We start from the raw sequence: 20,335 nt of genomic DNA, 5'->3' as shown, positions 1-20,335 counted from the left end.
ACTCTAGAAAGATGTTCAGCATTTTTATTGGATTTTTAACTCGGAGAAAATTCTGAACCTTGACCTATTTATAATCAAAGTCAAAGCCTTACAATCTCGTATAGCTCAAAAACAATGTATTTATTTTTATAAACATTATTGGGGTTTTCTACATAAAACATAAAAGTCAAGCATCTTTGGGATTTAAATGAGCTCCAGATATTCATTCCTAAATTCTACTGTTTCCTTTGGAAATTTGATTTCGTTAGAAGGGACTCTATCGCTTATTGTTAGCACACCGTCCTTGAAAAACGGAGCTGTCGGGGTGAGCGGTGTCACGGGTGGCGTTCTTGGTGGAACTTCTGGCGGAATGGAAGTTGGGGTGTTGCCCTTTCCTGGGTCTGCATATACTGGTTCTGAAAATTCATTCCTGGCAATGGGTGATCTCGAATCTTGCCGCATAGTCTTCTGTACAAAGTACAATTCATTCTTTTCTCTCTTCAACTGGTATTTGGTTCTTCTCCATAGAAATAACAATACTAGAGATGTTGCCATAGTAACGAATAGAAGAGAACCTAATATAGTAGTTGGTACCACAATATTGCTATGACCTGAAGTTTGGGAATCTTCATCCTTGAAAGCGGATATAGAAGGGTGTTTTTTCTTTCCAGAAGAAAAGCTAGTGTATTTGTTTTCAACCAGCACTCCTGCATTATTTTGATTAATAACGTAATTTTGAGAATCATAAGCACTTAACTTTATTGAAGCCCCAGTTTCAGCAAGAAATAAATTCAGTGGATCAGTTGTACTTTGTGTCAATCCATTTTGTTTACTTGTTGTGTACGACACTGTGCTTGATAGTGTCTTTTCTTGCTCAGATAGACTCGTTGTAGTCCTTGATGGTATTAGTGATGGTTTTGCTGAGAAAGTGAAACTGTCCATACTTGTATTTCTCATTACAGGGCTGCTCACTTCGTGCATAGCAGTGGTATGTTTTATGGTCTGGAGATTGTTATGTGGTTCATTGGAATCCCCTGCAATGACAAGAGAGTATTTCGGTACCAGTTAATGACAAGAATTCTTCGATATAGAATGATTAATGACTCTACCATTAAGAGATTTTTTTCTATATCATTATAGTACATAATTATTTAACGGTATTATCCACAGCTGTTTATTGCAATGTTCTATTGGTTTGTGTCAATGAATACGTCAATACTTTAAAGATTATTTACAGCCAAGGCAATGGGGATAAAGTGTCTTGCTTAGTGACTCAAAAGATAAATTGATCCGGGTTGGAGAGGAAAGGATTCAAACCCGCAAGCCACTGATTTTAAGTCACTAACGCTTACCATAGCGCGACCGATAATCCTTATTTATCACAAAGGTTAAATTTAACAAAGCATACATATATCTTCAGAGTTCAGGCACTAAGATTACCAACAATTTTCACATGAAGAATCAGATTGAAGTAAAACTTCTAATCTCTGATTAATGAGTTTCGTCATGTTCCCATGACTACTTGACGCTGAAGTCAAGTCGAACCTGTTGATATATCTGCTGAGAGGCCTTCAGGCTGAACTGTAACTGTTTTCAGCGAATGCAAGCATATTGGACCACATTTATATTGGCGTACTTTGCATTTTACCAATGCCCATGTTTTATTCCAGAAACATTAAAAATATTGGAATACACGTATATTGCCTTAATTAAAAGGTCGCATTTTGAGCTAAAGATGGGAGTTGGCACTAGTAGTTCGAATTTCCTGACTTTTAACATTTTTGATTGTAAACATTTAAGAAAATTGTTAAAGCTACGTTAAAATCCAAATCACACACACACACACACACACACATTACAAACTAGCACCTGCTTATGACTAATAGTTATAACAAAACCAACCACTGTGTATGCGATTCATGACACTTGTTTTAGAACAAACAACTGCGTTAGAAATGAGATGGCTGAGTAAGATATACAGAAATAGCTGAATGTGCTTAAGCACACCTTTGAAATCAAATTATAGACAAGACAAACAACCTAGAAACTATGTTGGATGCAAAACACATGAAGTTATACTAATGGCAAAATGAATCAGAAATAATTAAATAGTCATTGGTTAATTACTTAATATAACGCTAATGTTGCAATTAGTCTTAATGTTAAATGTTTAGTTTATTATGCCTGTTAAATCCTAAATCAGAAAATAACACATTGCATTGGGTATCCAGTACAGAATGACAAATTGCAATGGATATCCAATACAGAATGACACATACATATCCAGTAAAGAACGACACAGCGCAATGTTTATCCTGTACAGAATGACACATTGCAATGGGTATCCAGCACAGAATGGCACATTACAATGGGTGTCTAGTACAGAATGACACAATCCAATGGGTATCTAGTACAGAATGACACATTGCAATGGGTATCCAGTACAGAATGAGACATCGTAATGGGTAACCGGTACAGAATGACAAATTGCAATGGATATCCAATACAGAATGACACAGTTGAATGTTTATCCTGGATTTAATGACACACTGCAATGAGTATCCAGTACAGAACAACACAATGCAATGTTTATCCAGCACAGAATGACAAATTGCAACGAATATCCAATACAGAATGACACAATACAATGTGTATCCTGTACATAGTGACACATTGCAATGGGTATCCAGTACAAAATGCTATATGACACATTACAATGGGTATCCAGTACATAATGCTATACGACACATTGCAATGGGTATCCAGTACAGAATGCTGTATGACACATTGCAATGGGTATCCAGTACAGAATGACACATTTCAATGGGTATCTAGTATAAACTGCTATATGACACATTGCAATGTGTATCCAGTACAAAATGCAGTATGACACATTGCAATGGGTATCCAGTACAGAATGCTATATGACACATAGCAATGGGTATCCAGTACAGAATGCTATATGACACATTGTATGGGTATCCAGTACATAATGCTATACGACACATTGCAATGGGTATCCAGTACATAATGCTATCTGACACATTGCAACAGGCATCCAGTACAGAATGCTGTATGACAGATTGCAATGGGTATCCAGTACAGAATGCTGTATGACACATTGCAATGGGTATCCAGTACAGAATGCTATATGACACATTGCAATGGGTATCCAGTACAGAATGCTGTATGACACATTGCAATGGGTATCCAGTACATAATGCTATATGACACATTGCAATGGGTATCCGGTACAGAATGCTGTATGACACATTGCAATGGGTATCCAGTACAGAATGCTGTATGACACATTGCAATGGGTATCCAGTACATAATGCTATATGACACATTGCAATGGGTATCCGGTACAGAATGCTGTATGACACATTGCAATGGGTATCCAGTACAGAATGGTATCTGAGATTAATGAAAAACTTATACTTAAAACTTAAACTAATGCCAGACTCAGCTGAGTCCAATTTGTACTCAAGTTATACTACGTTTAGTCCAATTTGAACTAATGTTAAATCAGGACGATGTTGCTGATTGTGGAAATAGCGAGATGGGAAACAAAGCAAATTACTACGCAGCTAGTTTTAAGACTCATTTGAATAAACTTATAATGGATGCAGTATTGATAAACTTATAATGGCTAGAGTATTATTAAACTTATTATGGCTACAGTATTGATAAACGTATAATGGATACAGTATTGATAAGCTTTTAATAGATACAGTATTGGTCGACTTCTAATGGATATAGTATTGGTCGACTTATAATGGATATAGTATTGATCGACTTATAATGGATATAGTATTGATCGACTTATAATGGATATATTATTGAATCCTTTGTTCGAGGTTCTCATCTCTCAATTCGCTTAAAAGAGTACGAGAAGTATCAAATTGACGATTGACAAGATATAGTTTTTCCTTATGAAAATTGAAAAGTATGTCCCATTAAAAAGTATGTCCCATTATAAGGTATGTCCCATTAAAAAGTATGTCCCATTATAAAGTATGTCCCATTGAAAAGCAGCACTGCTATCGACCTCCCTGAAATGCCATGTATCGATATTAAAAACCTGACAGCCGATATTGTAGTTGTTCTGTCTATTTTCTTTTGTGTTTTTGTTGTTTATTTTGTATGCCATCAAGCCATTTAAGGATCCGCAGGTGCTTACATAGTAAAACTTGACTAAGTATATATATTGATCATTTGCAGAGGCGCAGTTTGCGTAACGGTTTGTTATAAATTGTAGGGAAAACATGCTAAACAAGTGTACGAAGAAGAAAGGTCTATAAACGCAAACCATTGGTCTTTGCTGAAGAAAACAAAAATGTTTTAGACTCAGAAATGTGTCTTATCTCTGAGAGAAAACTGGTTGATGTAAAGTTTTCCACCACAATCTTATGAATAGACTGTAATGAGTTCAATTTACATGGTAAATATGCAAAATCCTTATCACGTTTTATTCTCAATCTATACGGTTACCATGGCAACCTTTGAATTCAGAAGCTAGTTAGGCATTAACAGATAATGAAGCGACTATCATACCAAACACTGACAGAAAATATACCTGGTCCAGCAATGATTCTGTGCTTCATAGATTTATAAAGGAAAGAAAGAAAAGAGATTCCGGTGAAAATAATGATTTGCTTACTTGGCTGTTACAGATTCAAACGACATTCTTTTAAACCTATAAATAAAATGTCATCACAAAATTTACGTTAAAAGTTAAACATTTTGAAAAAATGCATCAACACTTCCGCCATATAGACATTTATCGGTAGGAATTCTTCTATAGTTTTGACAGGTTCAATGAAATATCAGTTTGACCTATCGTAAGTAATTTGTATTCTGCATTGTTCAGTTCCAGTGAAGACTAAACACACATGTTGATTTTTCCGCTACCAGGTCTAAAAATATACCTTGAAGTTGATTGATAATTTGAAAGCATTTTGCAATGTCTGTATGACAACCTGAAAGCTAACCCAACTGCACCATAATTACCATGCAAATACTATCACATGATGCATCGACAAAACCTTCAGGTATAAAGTTAAAATTATTGACAGGCTATGGCGTCAGTGGCGTCACTCGGGTTGGTGTCACCCAGTGCGGTAGCTCATGGTGTCACCCCCATGGTCTTCCTTCCGTAACAGACCATACAGAATCCTTAGTAATGTCATTTTGGTGTCACCCCCTCTGATGGTGTCACCCGGTGCAGTCCGCACCCCCTGCATCCCCCTAGCGACGCCACTGCTGTGCGTGCTAGTCATGTATTTAACTATCATCGGTTATCCGCTTATGAAATCCGACTAGACCGAGCAGTGTGTGCTCTGTAAAATTTGCAATTTTTCATTTTGGTGTCACCCCTCTGAGATGGTGTCACCCGGTACGGTTCGCACCCCCCGCACCCCCCTAGCGACGCCACTGTATGGCGTAATTGAAAGTGGAATTCTTGGTGGAATTAGTATGATCCCAGTTGAAAGTAAAATTCGTGGCGGAACTAATATGATATCAAACAGATATAAATAATGCTCACAGAGAATTATATGCTCGCAGGGTGAACAAATGACAATGAATTTGATGAAAGAATTATATTAAAAAAAGAAGAAAAAAAACAACACAAAAAAACCAACAAACCAAAATCAGATATCCCGTAATTAGAATTAATACCTTGCATGATTAGCATATGTCAGTGAAAAATTATTAGTTGGATAATATAAAAGACATAAAGTAAGCGGATACAATTTCTTTGATATGTTATTGACACGGGGTATGTATTAGGGGTGGGCTTGCAGATTTGCAAAGACCTGCATGATCATTTTAAGGACTATCCACTCGAACAAGAATATAAAAAATTGTTCCATACGAAGAAAAGAAAATTACTGAAGAAACAAGAGCAACTAAAAAAAACTGCAGAACTTACTAGTCGCTATGAAATAAAAATAACCCTAATACAAATATAAACAGTTACGTTATCCACTATCAAAATTGAATGATTAAAGTTGTTATATATATTTAATTTGTATCACTTGCTGGTTTTCTCAATGGTTATGTGTTATGTATATCAGTAATTTGTACTTGACCATTGTACAAGCAAGTTCCAGTTAATGGTGTACCTGACCTGTGAAACAATATAATACATAGCTAATATTTCGCTATGAGTATATATTAAACATTCAGAGCATTATTTATAGAAGTAAACATGTTTACTTCAATCTGGATGTAGGATATACGTTTTCGCTTGGAAATACGTAATCTGGTTGACAAGTTGAATGTTTTAGGAATGAAACTGACATACAACCTGGTACTATTATCGTGTTTTAGCATTTTATATAATCTTGTTTAATTGAAAAATTATTCATTCTTGCATTGGAATCCGAAGTAGAATCAGTGTTATTGCTGTTTTTAGTTTTTAATCTGGGCGGATTTATTTATTCAAATAATTATTCATTGGAATTACAATGTGCTCGATAATATTATTGGAATAAAACTTTAATTTGGAATCACAATAAATTCAGACAAGGACAAATTTGGATTATATTATAGTGATACATGATTAGACCGTTTATACATCACCCCATTGCAGGCAATTTGCATTGTAGCACATTCAAGACCACATGTACATCAACAAATTAAATAGTGGAACCTATTTTGGATCATCGTCGAAATTCATTTGGAACATAATAAATTTGGTCTTGTGATAGGATGTGTATGATTATTTAGGATTTAATTCACTATACTGTAAGTTATTTTTAAATTTTTACGTTGATTCTATGGAAATAAATTATTTGTTCAATTTTATAAAACTTGTCGCTTTTCGTTCTTTTCTGTTATTTAGTTTAAGAACATAGTGCCGTATCGAAGTTCAGATGCTCCTAAAACTGACAAAAATACACACACTTTTTCTTCACGATCAGCAACTATGTCCTAAATTATACATCGACCTAATACTTTATGGAGGCAAAATATCGCAATGATTTTGATAGGACATTTTTCTAAACGATGACAAACACAGTATTCCCGCAAAACAATTGATGTTGTTGTAGTTGTTGTTGTAGGGTTTAACGCCATTTTTCAGCACACGATAGGCTATACATGGCGGCCAGTATTAATGGTGGAGGAAGAACCCGGGAAAACCCCAGAAAGAACCACCGACCCACGAGAAGCTACTGGCAAGCTTTTTCACATACCCACATTGGCTGAATCCTAGACTCGAACCCACGCAGACAGAGGTGAGATGGCAGTGATCCGTAACGGAGAGCGCTTTAGACCACTCTGCCACTCGGGGCCCCGCAAAACAATTGACAAATTTAGGAAAAGAAAAACTACAACAGTGTATAAAGAAAAAGAAACATGAAAATATATACCTTTCATCTGCAAATGGAAACTAGTTTATGATCATTTGGTTCTAGACAGTATGAAAAATCTACAAATTAAACTCGCCGAATTGATGCACTAGACAGTCTGAAAAAGATAAAGAATAAACCCGCCATACCGATATACTAAATCAATATGATAAGCATAAAGATAAAAGTCACCAAATCAATACAGTAGACAGTATGAAAAACATAAAGATAAAACTCACCCAATAATTACGCTAGACAGTATGAAAAACATCAAGATAAAACTCACCAACTCGATACCCTTGACAGCATGAAAAACACGTTTACTCTGCCATCTAATTTCAGCTCCGTGGCCAGTTATCCTTTTGCATACAAATCAGTTATTTAATTTATTCACTATACCATCAAATGTTTAGTGGAATTATTTGCTCCTCAGAGAATGTGCACTTTGCGTACGCAGCTGATTTGACTTTTACGTATGCAGTTGTAAGCTCAAGTGCAGTTGTTGCATTTTTAAATAATGCTTTGCTTACACCGTTGTTATTTTGTAATTCGGACATAGTAGTACGGAAGTGGAAGATTATTGAGCAGTGGCATTTGTTTTGAATAATTTCATTTTTGTGCATTAACTCAAAGTTATCATTAGCATAGTAGCCGACTAAAATGAAGCTGCTATACTGTCTTTCAAACGTTTTGTGTTTTTATCGGTTTTCTAGCACACTTTGAATTCTAAAAACCAGTAACAGAAACAAAATCAAAATGTATTTGCGGTTGCTCTTTGATTGGCCACTTCTATACTACCAAGGTGACTGTCTTTAAGAGTGGATTTAGGAAAAAAACAACAGACTCCCCATCATAAGTTCTGCCATTTGCACAAAATGTGTTAGATAATCTGTGTTTCATTACTTTCTACGTTACCTGTTGAAACCACTTCGCACGTGCAGATGAAACACCCATTGCTGTCCTGCTTCAGACACATAAATGGGCAGCTCATTACATTTTGTACCCCTGGACACATCTGGGTTCCCTGAAGGTGATGCTCTGTTCGAATATATAAGGTAATGGAACTCACTTATCTCTCTTGTCAGTCTCTTGAGGGCGCATGCATACTTTAGAAGTTCTAGACTGCTTTTATAATTAGAAGGTTTGTTATTTGACAACAATGCTGAGCACTGAACTAAAAAATCCACACTTGACATATCTGAAACTAAGATGTGGCTACGTACATTGCAGATAATTATTTTACATTTTATCCAGCTCTAAAGAGGGTTTGGTTGTAAATGGCTTGGCTATGTGTGGTATTGTCTCCGTAAAACATTTGCGTTGATAAGTTTCAGCAATGTTTCCAAGGCTATATGATTTCGCAGACAAAAACAAGACAACTAATTTAGATTGTATCCTCAGAAAACATTCTAAACTAAAGCAATTTAAAATACTTCCAAAACAAATCAGTATCCATGTGGTTGAGGTTGCTTGTTTATACTTATGTTGCCCTTATAAGGGTAACCGTCCGCTAAAGGATCGTTATGCATGACTTCCACCCTTGGGATCCCTAGTAAAGGGTCCAAGGTTATGATAATTTCAACGATATTTTCAAATATTTTGGGACCGAACTTCCTACATACGTTCGTAGCACGAAGACGTATTATATAATTGGCGGATTTCGCATTTTAACTTATGTGTCTGTAGTGGGGCTTAATTCAAGGAGTTATGGATGGGGTGGGTTGGCTCGATGTGGTTTGTAGTAGAAAGCATGACGATTCGCGATGTTGAGGCAGTGAAGTATCTCAGGTTTATTGTTTAGTTCATGTTCAGTCCATATATTAGGCTCCACACTGTATCCATCAATTGTAGAAAAGTATGCCATAGATTTCAAGATGTTTGTCACCACAAGACACTTTGTTACAGTTGTCCTTAGTTGTTTGTATTAAAACTTCTTAAAATGAATATACATAAAAACATTGAAGTAAAAGACTAGAACAGTTTTAGAAAGATTATATTGGTCCTGGTTTTGTTGGTTCAGAACTGATAAATTTATCACAACTGCAGACGAGAATCAAATATATTTAAGCCTATGCTTTTTATGACATTATGAAGGAAAAACACTTAACAAAGTGAAGTTTGCAGACGACTAACCACTTATTTGTTGCATTGGGCTTTGGACTGGTGCTATGCCTTCCCCTGACCCAGTTCCCATCATAGTTCCAGCAACAGCTTTACAGTCTGGACTGCACACGTAACATCCATTTGAGTCCTGAACTCTGCAGTTGCTAGGGCACGTGCTGGTCCACTGAGTCTGGCCGCATTTTGCATTCATATTCATAAAGGCAGCAATGTTAGTCCACAGATTCATCAAATTCAGTGCATTCGCCTGGCTGTCTGAGAAAGCAATAAAGGGATACATGCATTTGACTGGCTGTCGGATAAAGTAAACACCTGTTTCCCGGTCTGATTTGCCCATCTGTCGCATAAAATGCATCCAAAAGGTCTGACCCCTTAATCTCATCGCCCCAATATGAATAATTTGTTCGACAGGCATTAAAATGGTGTGTCAAATGGTTGGTCAAGCAGTCTAATTTGACTACATAACATGTGCAATCTCAAGTCGTTATAACCGCGAACTTTATCGACATATTTATATAAAATTTTCAAAAATTTCTCAAATATATTCCATTGATCAAGATGATCATGTTTGGTAGAGAAAAACGCGATTTTAAGTAATTTACATCGTTATTAGTGGGCGAAGTCCTTCTCGCTAAATCCGAGAGATCATTTAGTGCATAGCAATAATAACTCAAGCAAACGATTTCACTGTATGATAGCAAAGTGCTGTCTTGCTGGAATTACTACGTTATAGCAATGCGTCACTATTATGTCAAGGTGAAAATATTTGTTCCGGCGTTTACTTATGTTTTTTATCACTACTTTGCAATAATGATCAACAATTAAAAACTACTTAGCCTTAAGGTGCGAGATACATAAAGAAAAAAAGAAATGTTTTAATTACATTATAAATATCGGTTATCTTACTGAAACTGGCTTGAAGTATTCAGATTCCGCTAAAACGAATATTCTTTACGTAGTTTTCAGATACCGTTTAAACGAATAGTCTTTGCATTTACGTAATCAGTCGTATTGACTGTTATGTTTCATTACGTCATCGCTACAACTCGTCATTTCCCTTTAATAATTTAATTATTAGAACATTATTTTTAGGACTGCTTAAATTTAGAGTTGCCGAGTTGTTGTTTTAAAACCGTCGACTATAGCTTCACAAATATAACACAATAACTTTATTGCATTATAATATTTGATTAGTATTTCTTATTTGCTTTAAATAACGTAAAAATATTTTGAAAGGTTTTAGCTTAATCTTTTTTATCATATATCGCTGTAGGTAGAAATTGCTGCCTTAAAAACTGTTTTTCGCCTCGAGCTTTAATATATGTTTACTGTAAGCTTGCGTATATAAAATAAATACCGATATTACGAAGCATGTTGCAAGATTATATTCAAAAGATATTAGAATATAAGGATATGAATTCAAGGGTCCGATAGACTTCGATATGTTTTGTGGTTTACTGTATATATATATGCTGATGAGATGACACATGCAGTTTCGAATGCATGGATTTAAAGTTTGACTTGAAAGTGCGAATTTGACTCGAGTACAAAATGTATCTGCCTTATGTTGATAGTAGGAGAAAGCCTATTATCATTTACATGCGCTAACGAGGACTCAAATCTGAGATGGCCTTAAGGTGGAAGCTACGGAAATATTCGGAGTTCGCCATTAACCTAGGATTGGTGAAGCAGACAAGTGTCTAAACGTACGATAATTTCGTGAAACCTAATTCTGAGTGGGCTTGCTTTGAAAGACTGACTATTTACTAAAGATGTCTATTCACTATATTAATGATTTGTATTCATTATACTACAGATGTCTATTCACTACACTAAAGGTGTATATTCACTATACTAAAGATGTTTATTCACTATACCAAATACGTGTATTCACTATCTTAAAGATGTCGATTGACTATACTAAAGATGTCTACTCACTACAATAAAGATGTCTATTCACTATAATAAGGACGTATATTCACTACAGTAAAGATGCCAATTCACTATACTAAAGATGTCTATTCACTATACTAAAGATGGCTATTCACTATACTAAAGATGGCTATTCACTACAATAAAGATGTGTATTCACTATACTAAAAATGTTTATTCACTATACCAAATACGTGTATTCATTATATTAAAGATGTCGATTGACTATACTAAAGATGTCTATTCACTACAATAAAGATGTGTATTCACTATACTAAAGATGTTTATTCACTATACTAAAGACGTGTATTCACTATATCAAAGATGTCGATTGACTATACTAAAGATGTCTACTCACTACAATAAAGATGTCTATTCACTATAATAAGGACGTATATTCACTACAGTAAAGATGCCAATTCACTATACTAAAGATGTTTATTCACTATACTAAAGACGTCTATTCACTACATCAAAGATGTCGATTGACTATACTAAAGATGTCTACTCACTATAATAAAGATGTATATTCACTATAATAAGGACTACAGTAAAGATGTCTATTCTTGCAGATATAATTATGGCAAGCACCTTAAAGATGAAAAGGTTTTAGGTATATACATTTCAACAATTTTGCGAGTAAATCTAAACCACAAATATTGAAAAGATAGAAATGTGTTGCTTAACAAATATGACTATAGTAAACTACAGTGTGCGTTTTTACTAAACAACTAAATTTATATATAGTTTTTAAATGTAACTATCTAATTTATTATAGGGGGCCATTAATTTTTAAATTCAATTTTTAGTATCCATGCTTATTGTTGTTGTTGTTCTTATTTTTTCCCAACAAATAGACAGATGTAAATATGCCAAGATTTCCTGTACCTCTATGTAAATCACGTCTTTTAAAACGTATTAAGTGCAATTTTTCTAATTTTGTTTTGTATTAAATATTTATATTAATTACTTAGTTTTATGTTATTCCAATTTAAAACTGTAAATGAACGTCGCTTTGTGGAAGAAGGAAAGAAAAGAACAACAACCACAATACAAATGAAATAAAATAAATTTATTCACTCAAAAGCCTACAAAAACACAAAAACCACAAAAGCATTAACCCAAAGAGCAGAAATGCATATATATAAAAGTTACTGACATTGTTACATGAGGTGACCACTTTTAAGTTCTTTTAAGTTTTTCTTCGAAATCGGATGCGGTACTTGAGCTTTGTTGATCAAAGCTCAAGTACCACATCCGATTTCGATGAAGAACTTAAAAGAACTTTCGTTGCTACAGTTCACTTAATATTGGTTCAATTCAAGAATTATGGTGGAGTTATGCGGTAAGTTTCCCATTTTGATTTTACATTGCTAGTTATATAATTTTATTTCAGTGTTAGCATATCTAAAAGTATTAAATGCTTTAAGAAATGGAATAATATCAACTTGCTTAGAAATCTAGAATTATTAAAACTTACCTTGACTTCCAACACTTACAATGATGGCAACTTCGATGAACAATGACATCATCAACCGATATATTGTCAACGGCACCATTTCTTTGGTTTTCAATCATATTTTCACATCAAAATAAGTTTGACAGTTTTTTGTTGTTGAAGACGTTTAAAAAGTCGATTCATTGACACAGTCAAAAATTATGTCCTCCATTTTTCCATTATTGATAAAACTATTTAACAAATGAGTGCCAGCTATTGTTAGCGGTTGGTTTTCTCCGTGTTCGATACTTATCATACAGCGTGTACATTTAGAATAACAGGTGTATAGTATCACACAGTAAGGTTTACTCATTCTAGGATATTACTGAATTTAAGCAGATATCATCCAAACGAAAATACTGTCGGTGGACAGATACGTAGACAGGTGGGTAAGAAGATAGGTATTTGGTTTGTTACACAGGTATGTTTGTAACGTCTGTTTGTCTCTCCGTCCGTTGGCTGTACAACTATTTTCCATGCGGTGCGAAGCTACAAATGATGCTGATTGAATATATCGAAGAGTGATAATTCATCAGCTGTATACGTTCTTTGACACATATACATTATTTACATTCATAATTTCAGACGTAATTTTATTTTGTTACATTTTGGGTTTGAGGTGTTTCTCCAAGAAAAGAGTACTTGTCTGCACGAACTCCAATGCATTGCGATTTTTGTATTTATAACCGATTTTGGTGACGAAAAAAGCGAGCATAATACAATTAACGTATAGTAGAGAAGATCTACACTCAGTTAAAAGTTGTGGTAATCCACCATGCTGCTGTACATGACTGTCTAAGGCTATCTTGCTTTGGCAGGTGCTTCAGATAATGGCAGGGAAACAGTGGACACTACATCTCGATAACACTGATAAAAATATGGAGTAATTTATGACTGACCCTTGGTATTCTTGCCAGCTATTAGTGGATATTCTAACTGTTGGGAGGTGGACTCAGTAAACTATGTCATTGGTGTTATTACTCAAGCCCACCGCATCCCACCACCGTCACCCCCAACACCCACCCCACCCCATTTTCTTTATATAGAGAAGAAAAACTAGATAATGTAAGACGTAGTGTCATATCATATAGGTGCATGTAATATCAATTAATATATATCCAGTAGCAAGGACAGCACATCGCAGTTTATTTTCGAGAGGGTAAAGAACAAAGCAAATTGAAGGCTGTGAACCATTCAAGATATTTATGTTTGATCAATTAATAAATATCACGTGACATGAGTGTTTTTAGAATGTTACCTTTTATTGGATGGGTCGTATTATATATAATCATACATGCATTTGAAAATGACTGCTATGAAATATAATCTTCTCTCTCTCTCTCTCTCATTTTCAATTTTTTGGATTCTTGAAATCAAAAGTTAATAAACAAAATTTTAGGGAATGGTTAAGACAGATACAACCGGACCTCGGCCATTCCTTGCATATATTCTTTTATATTGCTTGTGAGCCAACAATTCACAATGACTGAAATTGAAATAATTATTGCAAATTGTCCGCGCCATTAATTGTTTAGCTATCCAAAGGTCTCAGCATGCATTTACAAACATGTTTATACGTTTTCCTTGGTACAAATCACAAACTAAGAGGATAGCAGATAATTGATTTAATGTAATTGATAACATTTTTACTTTTATATTGAACACTTTTCATAAAGTCTCTGCATGGCTTAAAAAAAAAGATGGAAAAAAGAGATATGAGCTACACAATGGATCTAAGCATTTCTAGTGCATTTTTGTACCTGTAGTTCAAGTCTTAACATCCTTTTCTGTTGTTAGCAGTGAACCTACTGTATGTTTAAGTGGCACGTGATAGTTTCGTAAAATGTTCCCTATCAAATTTCCTAACCTAAGGCTACGATGTGACATTTCCAGATATTGCTCAATAGTTAAATATATAATTATATTTGTGAATGTTAAAGCGTGTGTTGTTCTTGAAATTGATGTGAGTCGTGTAACCCACCCCACCCCCACCCCCGGTCACTTTGCAGTGCATAGATAGTGAAATACAAATGTCGGCTAGAAAGAAGAGCTAGTAACCTATATCATTATACGTAGGGTTTCAAGGCGAGTAGAATATCTAAAAAAAGATCTCGATGGCAACGAGTTTGAATTCCATCAAGCTGTTTAGTACACAATGTTTTCACAATTATCAAAGGGGGAAAATTACTGCCTTTGTACTGTGAGCATCACACTGTGTCACATTTGACCTTCGGGCATGAAAAATATATGCATGAACATGTGGTTAACTAGTGCATGAACTTGTTTTGCTATGAGCTTCCATCGATGTGAATGATATTCTTATGTTTTGCTTAATTATAGCTATCCAAAAACATTAAAAGTTCAGTTGAGCAACATAAGAGTCCACTTTAAAAATAATTTAACTCATGAGCCACTGTAAAAAATTATATATATATATATATATATATATATATATATATATATATATATATATATATATATATATATATATATACAGGGCCGGCGCTACCATATAGGCAAACTAGGCAGCCGCCTAGGGCGCTGATTTCAGGGGGCGCATTTTTAATTTTTTTTTATTGTTTACACATTTTGAAATTGATACTTTCCGGGGGGGGGGCGCCATATATATATATATATATATATATATATATATATATATATATATATATATATATATATATATATATATATATATATATATATATATATAAGAATGTTCTTGCTTTACAATAAAATTTAACATCAGTTATTTGGTCACTTGAACTCGATGAGACTAGTTACTAAAGGAAAAAGTCCAGCATCATATGGCATACAAAGTACTGTACGAAAGACTTCAAATAAACCTCAAGAAAATTATACTCGACGATTGAAAGGTTAATAATTTGTTGTACCACTATTATTACAGCAAAACTCGCTTGAAATGACACCTCCATTTAAAAGATAATAATTGTAAAAGACAACCTTTCAGAAAGTCTTTCCCTAATATTTTCTGTTTGTGTTGCAAGACGAAGGGGTTCTTAGAGCACTTTTCAAAAGACCAGTGGCTTCATAATTGATGGGTGTTGGGTGGTTCAGGAAGCAGTTGAAGTGATCAGCCCACCGAATGGGAATCTTCTCCTAGTCCATGGTTGGAGCGTAGATCGTGACATGCATTCATCCATTCGACAGGGGGAGTTTCATGGTCATATGCCTGTTATTCACAGCCTTGGAAGTCCAACTAGCTTGCTAACAAACATTGACTTCAATAAAAAGCCGACTCCGGTCTCACGTCACTCCTCAATTACTATTCCGCTCCAAAAGAAGGTGTAGCCAACGCCCCTTTCACAAAGTTCGCCCTCTCTTGCAATGTGGGTTTCATTCAAGGCAGCAATGTCAATGTTGGATCTGGCTTGCTGTCTTCCTCTCAGAGCAATCCTCATCTGCGGCCTGTCAGCATCCTTTTTTGTGTCCAAAAGTGTGCGCACGTTCCATGCGCCGAAGGTGAGAGGAATGAGCTTCATATTTTTCTTTGTAGTAGCTGGCTAGGGAAGGATCGAGCAGGCAATTTTTAGGGCACCATTTCTAGCCACTTCCTGGTGCTATTCAAATGAGCAGTGCGTATCCTAAAATGGGATACTGTGTAATAGTTGCATCTCGTATTAAGTCATTGGCAGCGAGATACCCATACTTCATGATATGCACATGTACTTTACCCTTGAGTTTTGCACGTGTTTCATTTTAGCACATTCTTGCATATGCTATGTGCAGGCACAGTGATCTCAAGGTCTTGTCAGGTAGTGTCTACTTTACAGTTTACTATAGCCATAGGGGTGAGTACTTGTCTACGAAGTTATATTTGTAATTGTATGGATACCTTAAATGTCTCGCATGGATGTATAATTTTATCTTTTATTCCGGATATGTGTTATTCCGGTAAATTTTACCTTGTTTGGATATGAAAAATAGTCAGTTTGCTGTACTTTACTGTTAAGATATTTATATCGAAGTACAAAGTTAAAAGATAGTATGTATTTAAAAAGCTTGTTGCAATAACAGCGTAATGTTATATGTTGTTTATGATTCATCTGATGTAATATATTTGATCGATATTGATGTTCGAATATAATATGCTAACCAGTTTAGTTTGGTAAGGTAGCGTAGCTAGCAAAAATGGCAACTTGAATGGCACTATAGCTTCATAGTTTGTAAAAGGGCGACAGTGTTGGAAACGATCAACATATCTGGATACAGGGCGGCATTGTTGGCAGCAGAGTAACGTAGTGGGCAAGAGAACAACATACGCAGCAGCAAAAGCAAAACACCTGACAACAGAGCAACACAGTTACGTCACCGGAAGGGGCCGTAAAAGCGTTTGTTCAACGGATGTGAATTTCGAACTGTGTAATTAGATTTTGAACTGAGAGTTTAGATTGTCAGTGCATATTGTTAGGTGAACCGTACGCATCTTTATAATAACATATTCATAATATGATAAAGATAAAATTCATTAGTTGTGCATTACAACGTTGATAACGTATAATTTCTGGAATAATTATTTTATATGTATTCATAAATTTAGTTTCATCTTTTGAGGTAAAGTCATGGTATGTGAGGCAGTACATTATTAGAGTGTGAGGAAGTGCATTATTAGAGTCTAAGGCAGCGTATTATTAGAATGTGTCAGTGCATTCTTATAGTTTAAGGCTTATTAGAGTGTGAGGCAGTACATCATTAGAATGTGAGGCAGTTCATTATTAGAGTGCAAGGCAGTACGTTATAAAGCGTAAGGCAGTGTATTATTAGAGTGTGCCAGTGCATTATTAGAGTGTAAGGCTTATTAGAGTGTGAGGCAGTACATTATTAGAGTGTGAAGCAGTGCATTATTAGAGTGTGAGGCAGTGCATTATTGGAGTGTAAGGCAGTGCATTTTAGAGTGTAAGGCATTGCATTATTAGAGTGTCAGGAAGTGCATTATTAGAGTGTAGGGCAGTGTATTATTAGAGTGTGTCAGTGCATTATTAGAGTCTAAGGCTTATTATAGTGTGAGGCAGTACATTATTAGATTGTGAGGCAGTGCATTATTAGAGCGTAAGGCAGTACATTATTAGAGTTTAAGGCAGTGCATTATTAGAGTGTGAGGCAGTACAATTTTAGAGCGTAAGGCAGTGTATTATAAGATTGTGAGGCAGTACATTATTAGAGTGTAAGACTTATTAGAATGTAAGACAGTGCATTATTAGAGCGTAAGGCAGTACATTATTAGAGTGTGGGGCAGTGCATTATTAGAGTGTAAGGTAGTGCATTATTAGAGTGTAAGGCAGTGCATTATTAGAGTGTAAGGCAGTGTTTTATTATAGTGTAAGCCTTAATAGAGCGTGAGGCAGTACATTATTAGAGTATGAGGCAGTGCATTTTTAGAGTGCATGGCGGTGTATTTATCGAGTGTGTCAGTGCATTATTAGAGTGTAAGGCTTATTAGAGTGTGAGACAGTACATTATTAGAGTGTGAGACAGTGCATTATTAGAGTGTGAGGCAGTGCTTTTTTTCGAATGTAAGGCACTGTATTATTAGAGTGTGTCAGCGAATTATTAGAGTGTAAGGTTTTTTAGAGTGTGAGGCAGTACATGATTAGAGTGTAAGGCAGTGCATCATTAAAGTATGAGGCAGTGCATTATTAGAGTGTAGGGCAGTGTATTATTAGAGTGTGTCAGTGCATTATTAGAGTGTAAGGCTTATTAGAGTGTAAGGCAGTACATTACTAGAGTGTGAGGCAGTACATTATTAGAGTGCAAGGCAGTACATTATTAGAGTGTGGGGAAGTGCATTATTAGAGTGTAAGACAGTGCATTATTAGAGTGTGAGTCAGTGCATTATTCGAGTGTAAGGCAGTGCATTATTAGAGTGTGGGGCAGTGCATTATTAGAGTGTAAGGCAGTGTATTATTATGGTGTAAGGCTTATTAGAGTGTGAGGCAGTACATTATTAGAGCATGAGGCAGTGCATTTTTAGAGTGTATGGCGGTGTATTTATAGAGTATATCGCTGCATTATTAGAGTGTAAGGCTTATTAGAGTGTGAGACAGTACATTATTAGAGTGTGAGGCAGTGCATTATTAGAGTGTGAGGCAGTGCATTACTAGAGTGTAAGGCAGTGCATTTTAGAGTATAAGGCAGTGCATTATTATAGTTTCAGGAAGTGCATTATTAGAGTGTAGGGCAGTGTATTATTAGAATGTGTCAGTGCATTATTAGAGTGTAAGGCTTATTAGAGTGTGAGGCAGTACATTATTAGATTGTGAGGCAGTGCATTATTAGAGCGTAAGGCAGTACATTATTAGAGCGTAAGACGATGCATTATTAGAGTGTGAGGCAGTACATTATTAGAGTGTAAGGCTTATTAGAGTGTAAGACAATGCATTATTAGAGCCTAAGGCAGTACATTATTAGAGTGTGAGGCAGTGCATTATTAGAGTGTAAGGTAGTGCATTATTAGAGTGTAAGGCAGTGCATTATTAGAGTGTAAGGCTTATTAGAGTGTGAGGCAGTGCATTCTTAGAGTGTGAGGCAGTGCATTATTAGAGTATGAGGCAGTGCATTTTTAGAGAGTAAGGCAGTGTATTATTAGACTGTGTCAGTGAATTATTAGAATGTAAGGCTTATTAGAGTGGGGGCAGTACATTATTAGAGTGTAAGGCAGTGCATTATTAACGTGTGAGGCAGTTCATTATTAGAATGTAAGACAGTGCATTTTGGAGTGTGAGGCAGTGCATTATTAGAGTGTGAGGCAGTGCAATATCGGGGTATATATGTTTGTTGTATTTTTATATTACCATATCTTTTTTCATTACATTGTTGCATTAATTTTCATTGTGAGTTTAAGACTCACACTTTATGCTCATAATTATTTTCATTCGCATACAGTGTGTTCGGTGTTCTCACTTCTTTCATATCCATTTCTTCTTACATAGTTCACTTTGGCAAAATAAAATTTATTTTACGTGAATTCGTATGAATAGACAAAAGGAGTTCGTGTCATAATGAAAAAGAATAAATTTTCCTAAATGGATTTTAAATGAATGATCTGTTTATTGGTGATTTCATACTATCTTGAAAAGTCAAATGAGTACAACACTTGCAAAAATTATGAAAGAACCAGAAATGAAAGTCAAAAACTTTAAATGAATCATTCCTATGCTGCTAAGGACGCTATTATACTGATGACCAAGCTTAAAAAAGATTGTTTTTTAAAAAAAGAGTCAAAATAATTAGAATATAGAAATTTTCATATGTTTTGATTGTAGTAGCATCATGCAATTAACGCTAACATATACTGTCAAAAAATTCAAATATGTCAGTAATTATTTTGCTATTCACTGGAAACAAATCAAACAGCCGATCAATCGCTGGTCAAATAAAACTCTCATGAAAACATGAATCAAATCTAGTAGTATTTATTTTGTAATTCACT

General features: G+C 35.1%; 1 protein-coding gene across 1 annotated transcript; it reads right to left on the bottom strand.

Annotated features, from left to right (window-relative positions):
- Positions 1–183: 183 nt before the first annotated feature.
- Positions 184–13,042, bottom strand: LOC149793103 (uncharacterized). The gene is made up of 4 exons (XM_089968950.1): positions 12,871–13,042; positions 9,471–9,713; positions 8,253–8,375; positions 184–1,013 (listed from the first exon to the last, which is right to left on the bottom strand). Exons 1-4 carry the CDS (start codon positions 12,947–12,949, stop codon positions 184–186), a joined length of 1,275 nt encoding a protein of 424 aa, XP_089825076.1. The 5' UTR covers positions 12,950–13,042.
- Between the last annotated feature and the right edge of the window lie 7,293 nt (positions 13,043–20,335).

The sequence above is a fragment of the Sinohyriopsis cumingii genome, chromosome 8 (assembly GCF_028554795.1).
Source record: "Sinohyriopsis cumingii isolate HCF-2022 chromosome 8, ASM2855479v2, whole genome shotgun sequence".
Lineage (NCBI taxonomy): Eukaryota > Metazoa > Mollusca > Bivalvia > Unionida > Unionidae > Sinohyriopsis > Sinohyriopsis cumingii.
This window is presented reverse-complemented; position numbering and strand designations above follow the sequence as displayed.

Coding starts and splice junctions, on each gene's coding strand:
- LOC149793103 (XM_089968950.1), bottom strand. CDS start 12,949: ATGGTGCCGTTGACAATATATCGGTTGATGATGTCATTGTTCATCGAA. Junction 8,376..9,470: donor CCCAATGCAACAAATAAGTG/GTTAGTCGTCTG, acceptor ATATTCGAACAG/AGCATCACCTTCAGGGAACC. Junction 1,014..8,252: donor GTGCGAAGTGGTTTCAACAG/GTAACGTAGAAA, acceptor TTGTCATTGCAG/GGGATTCCAATGAACCACAT.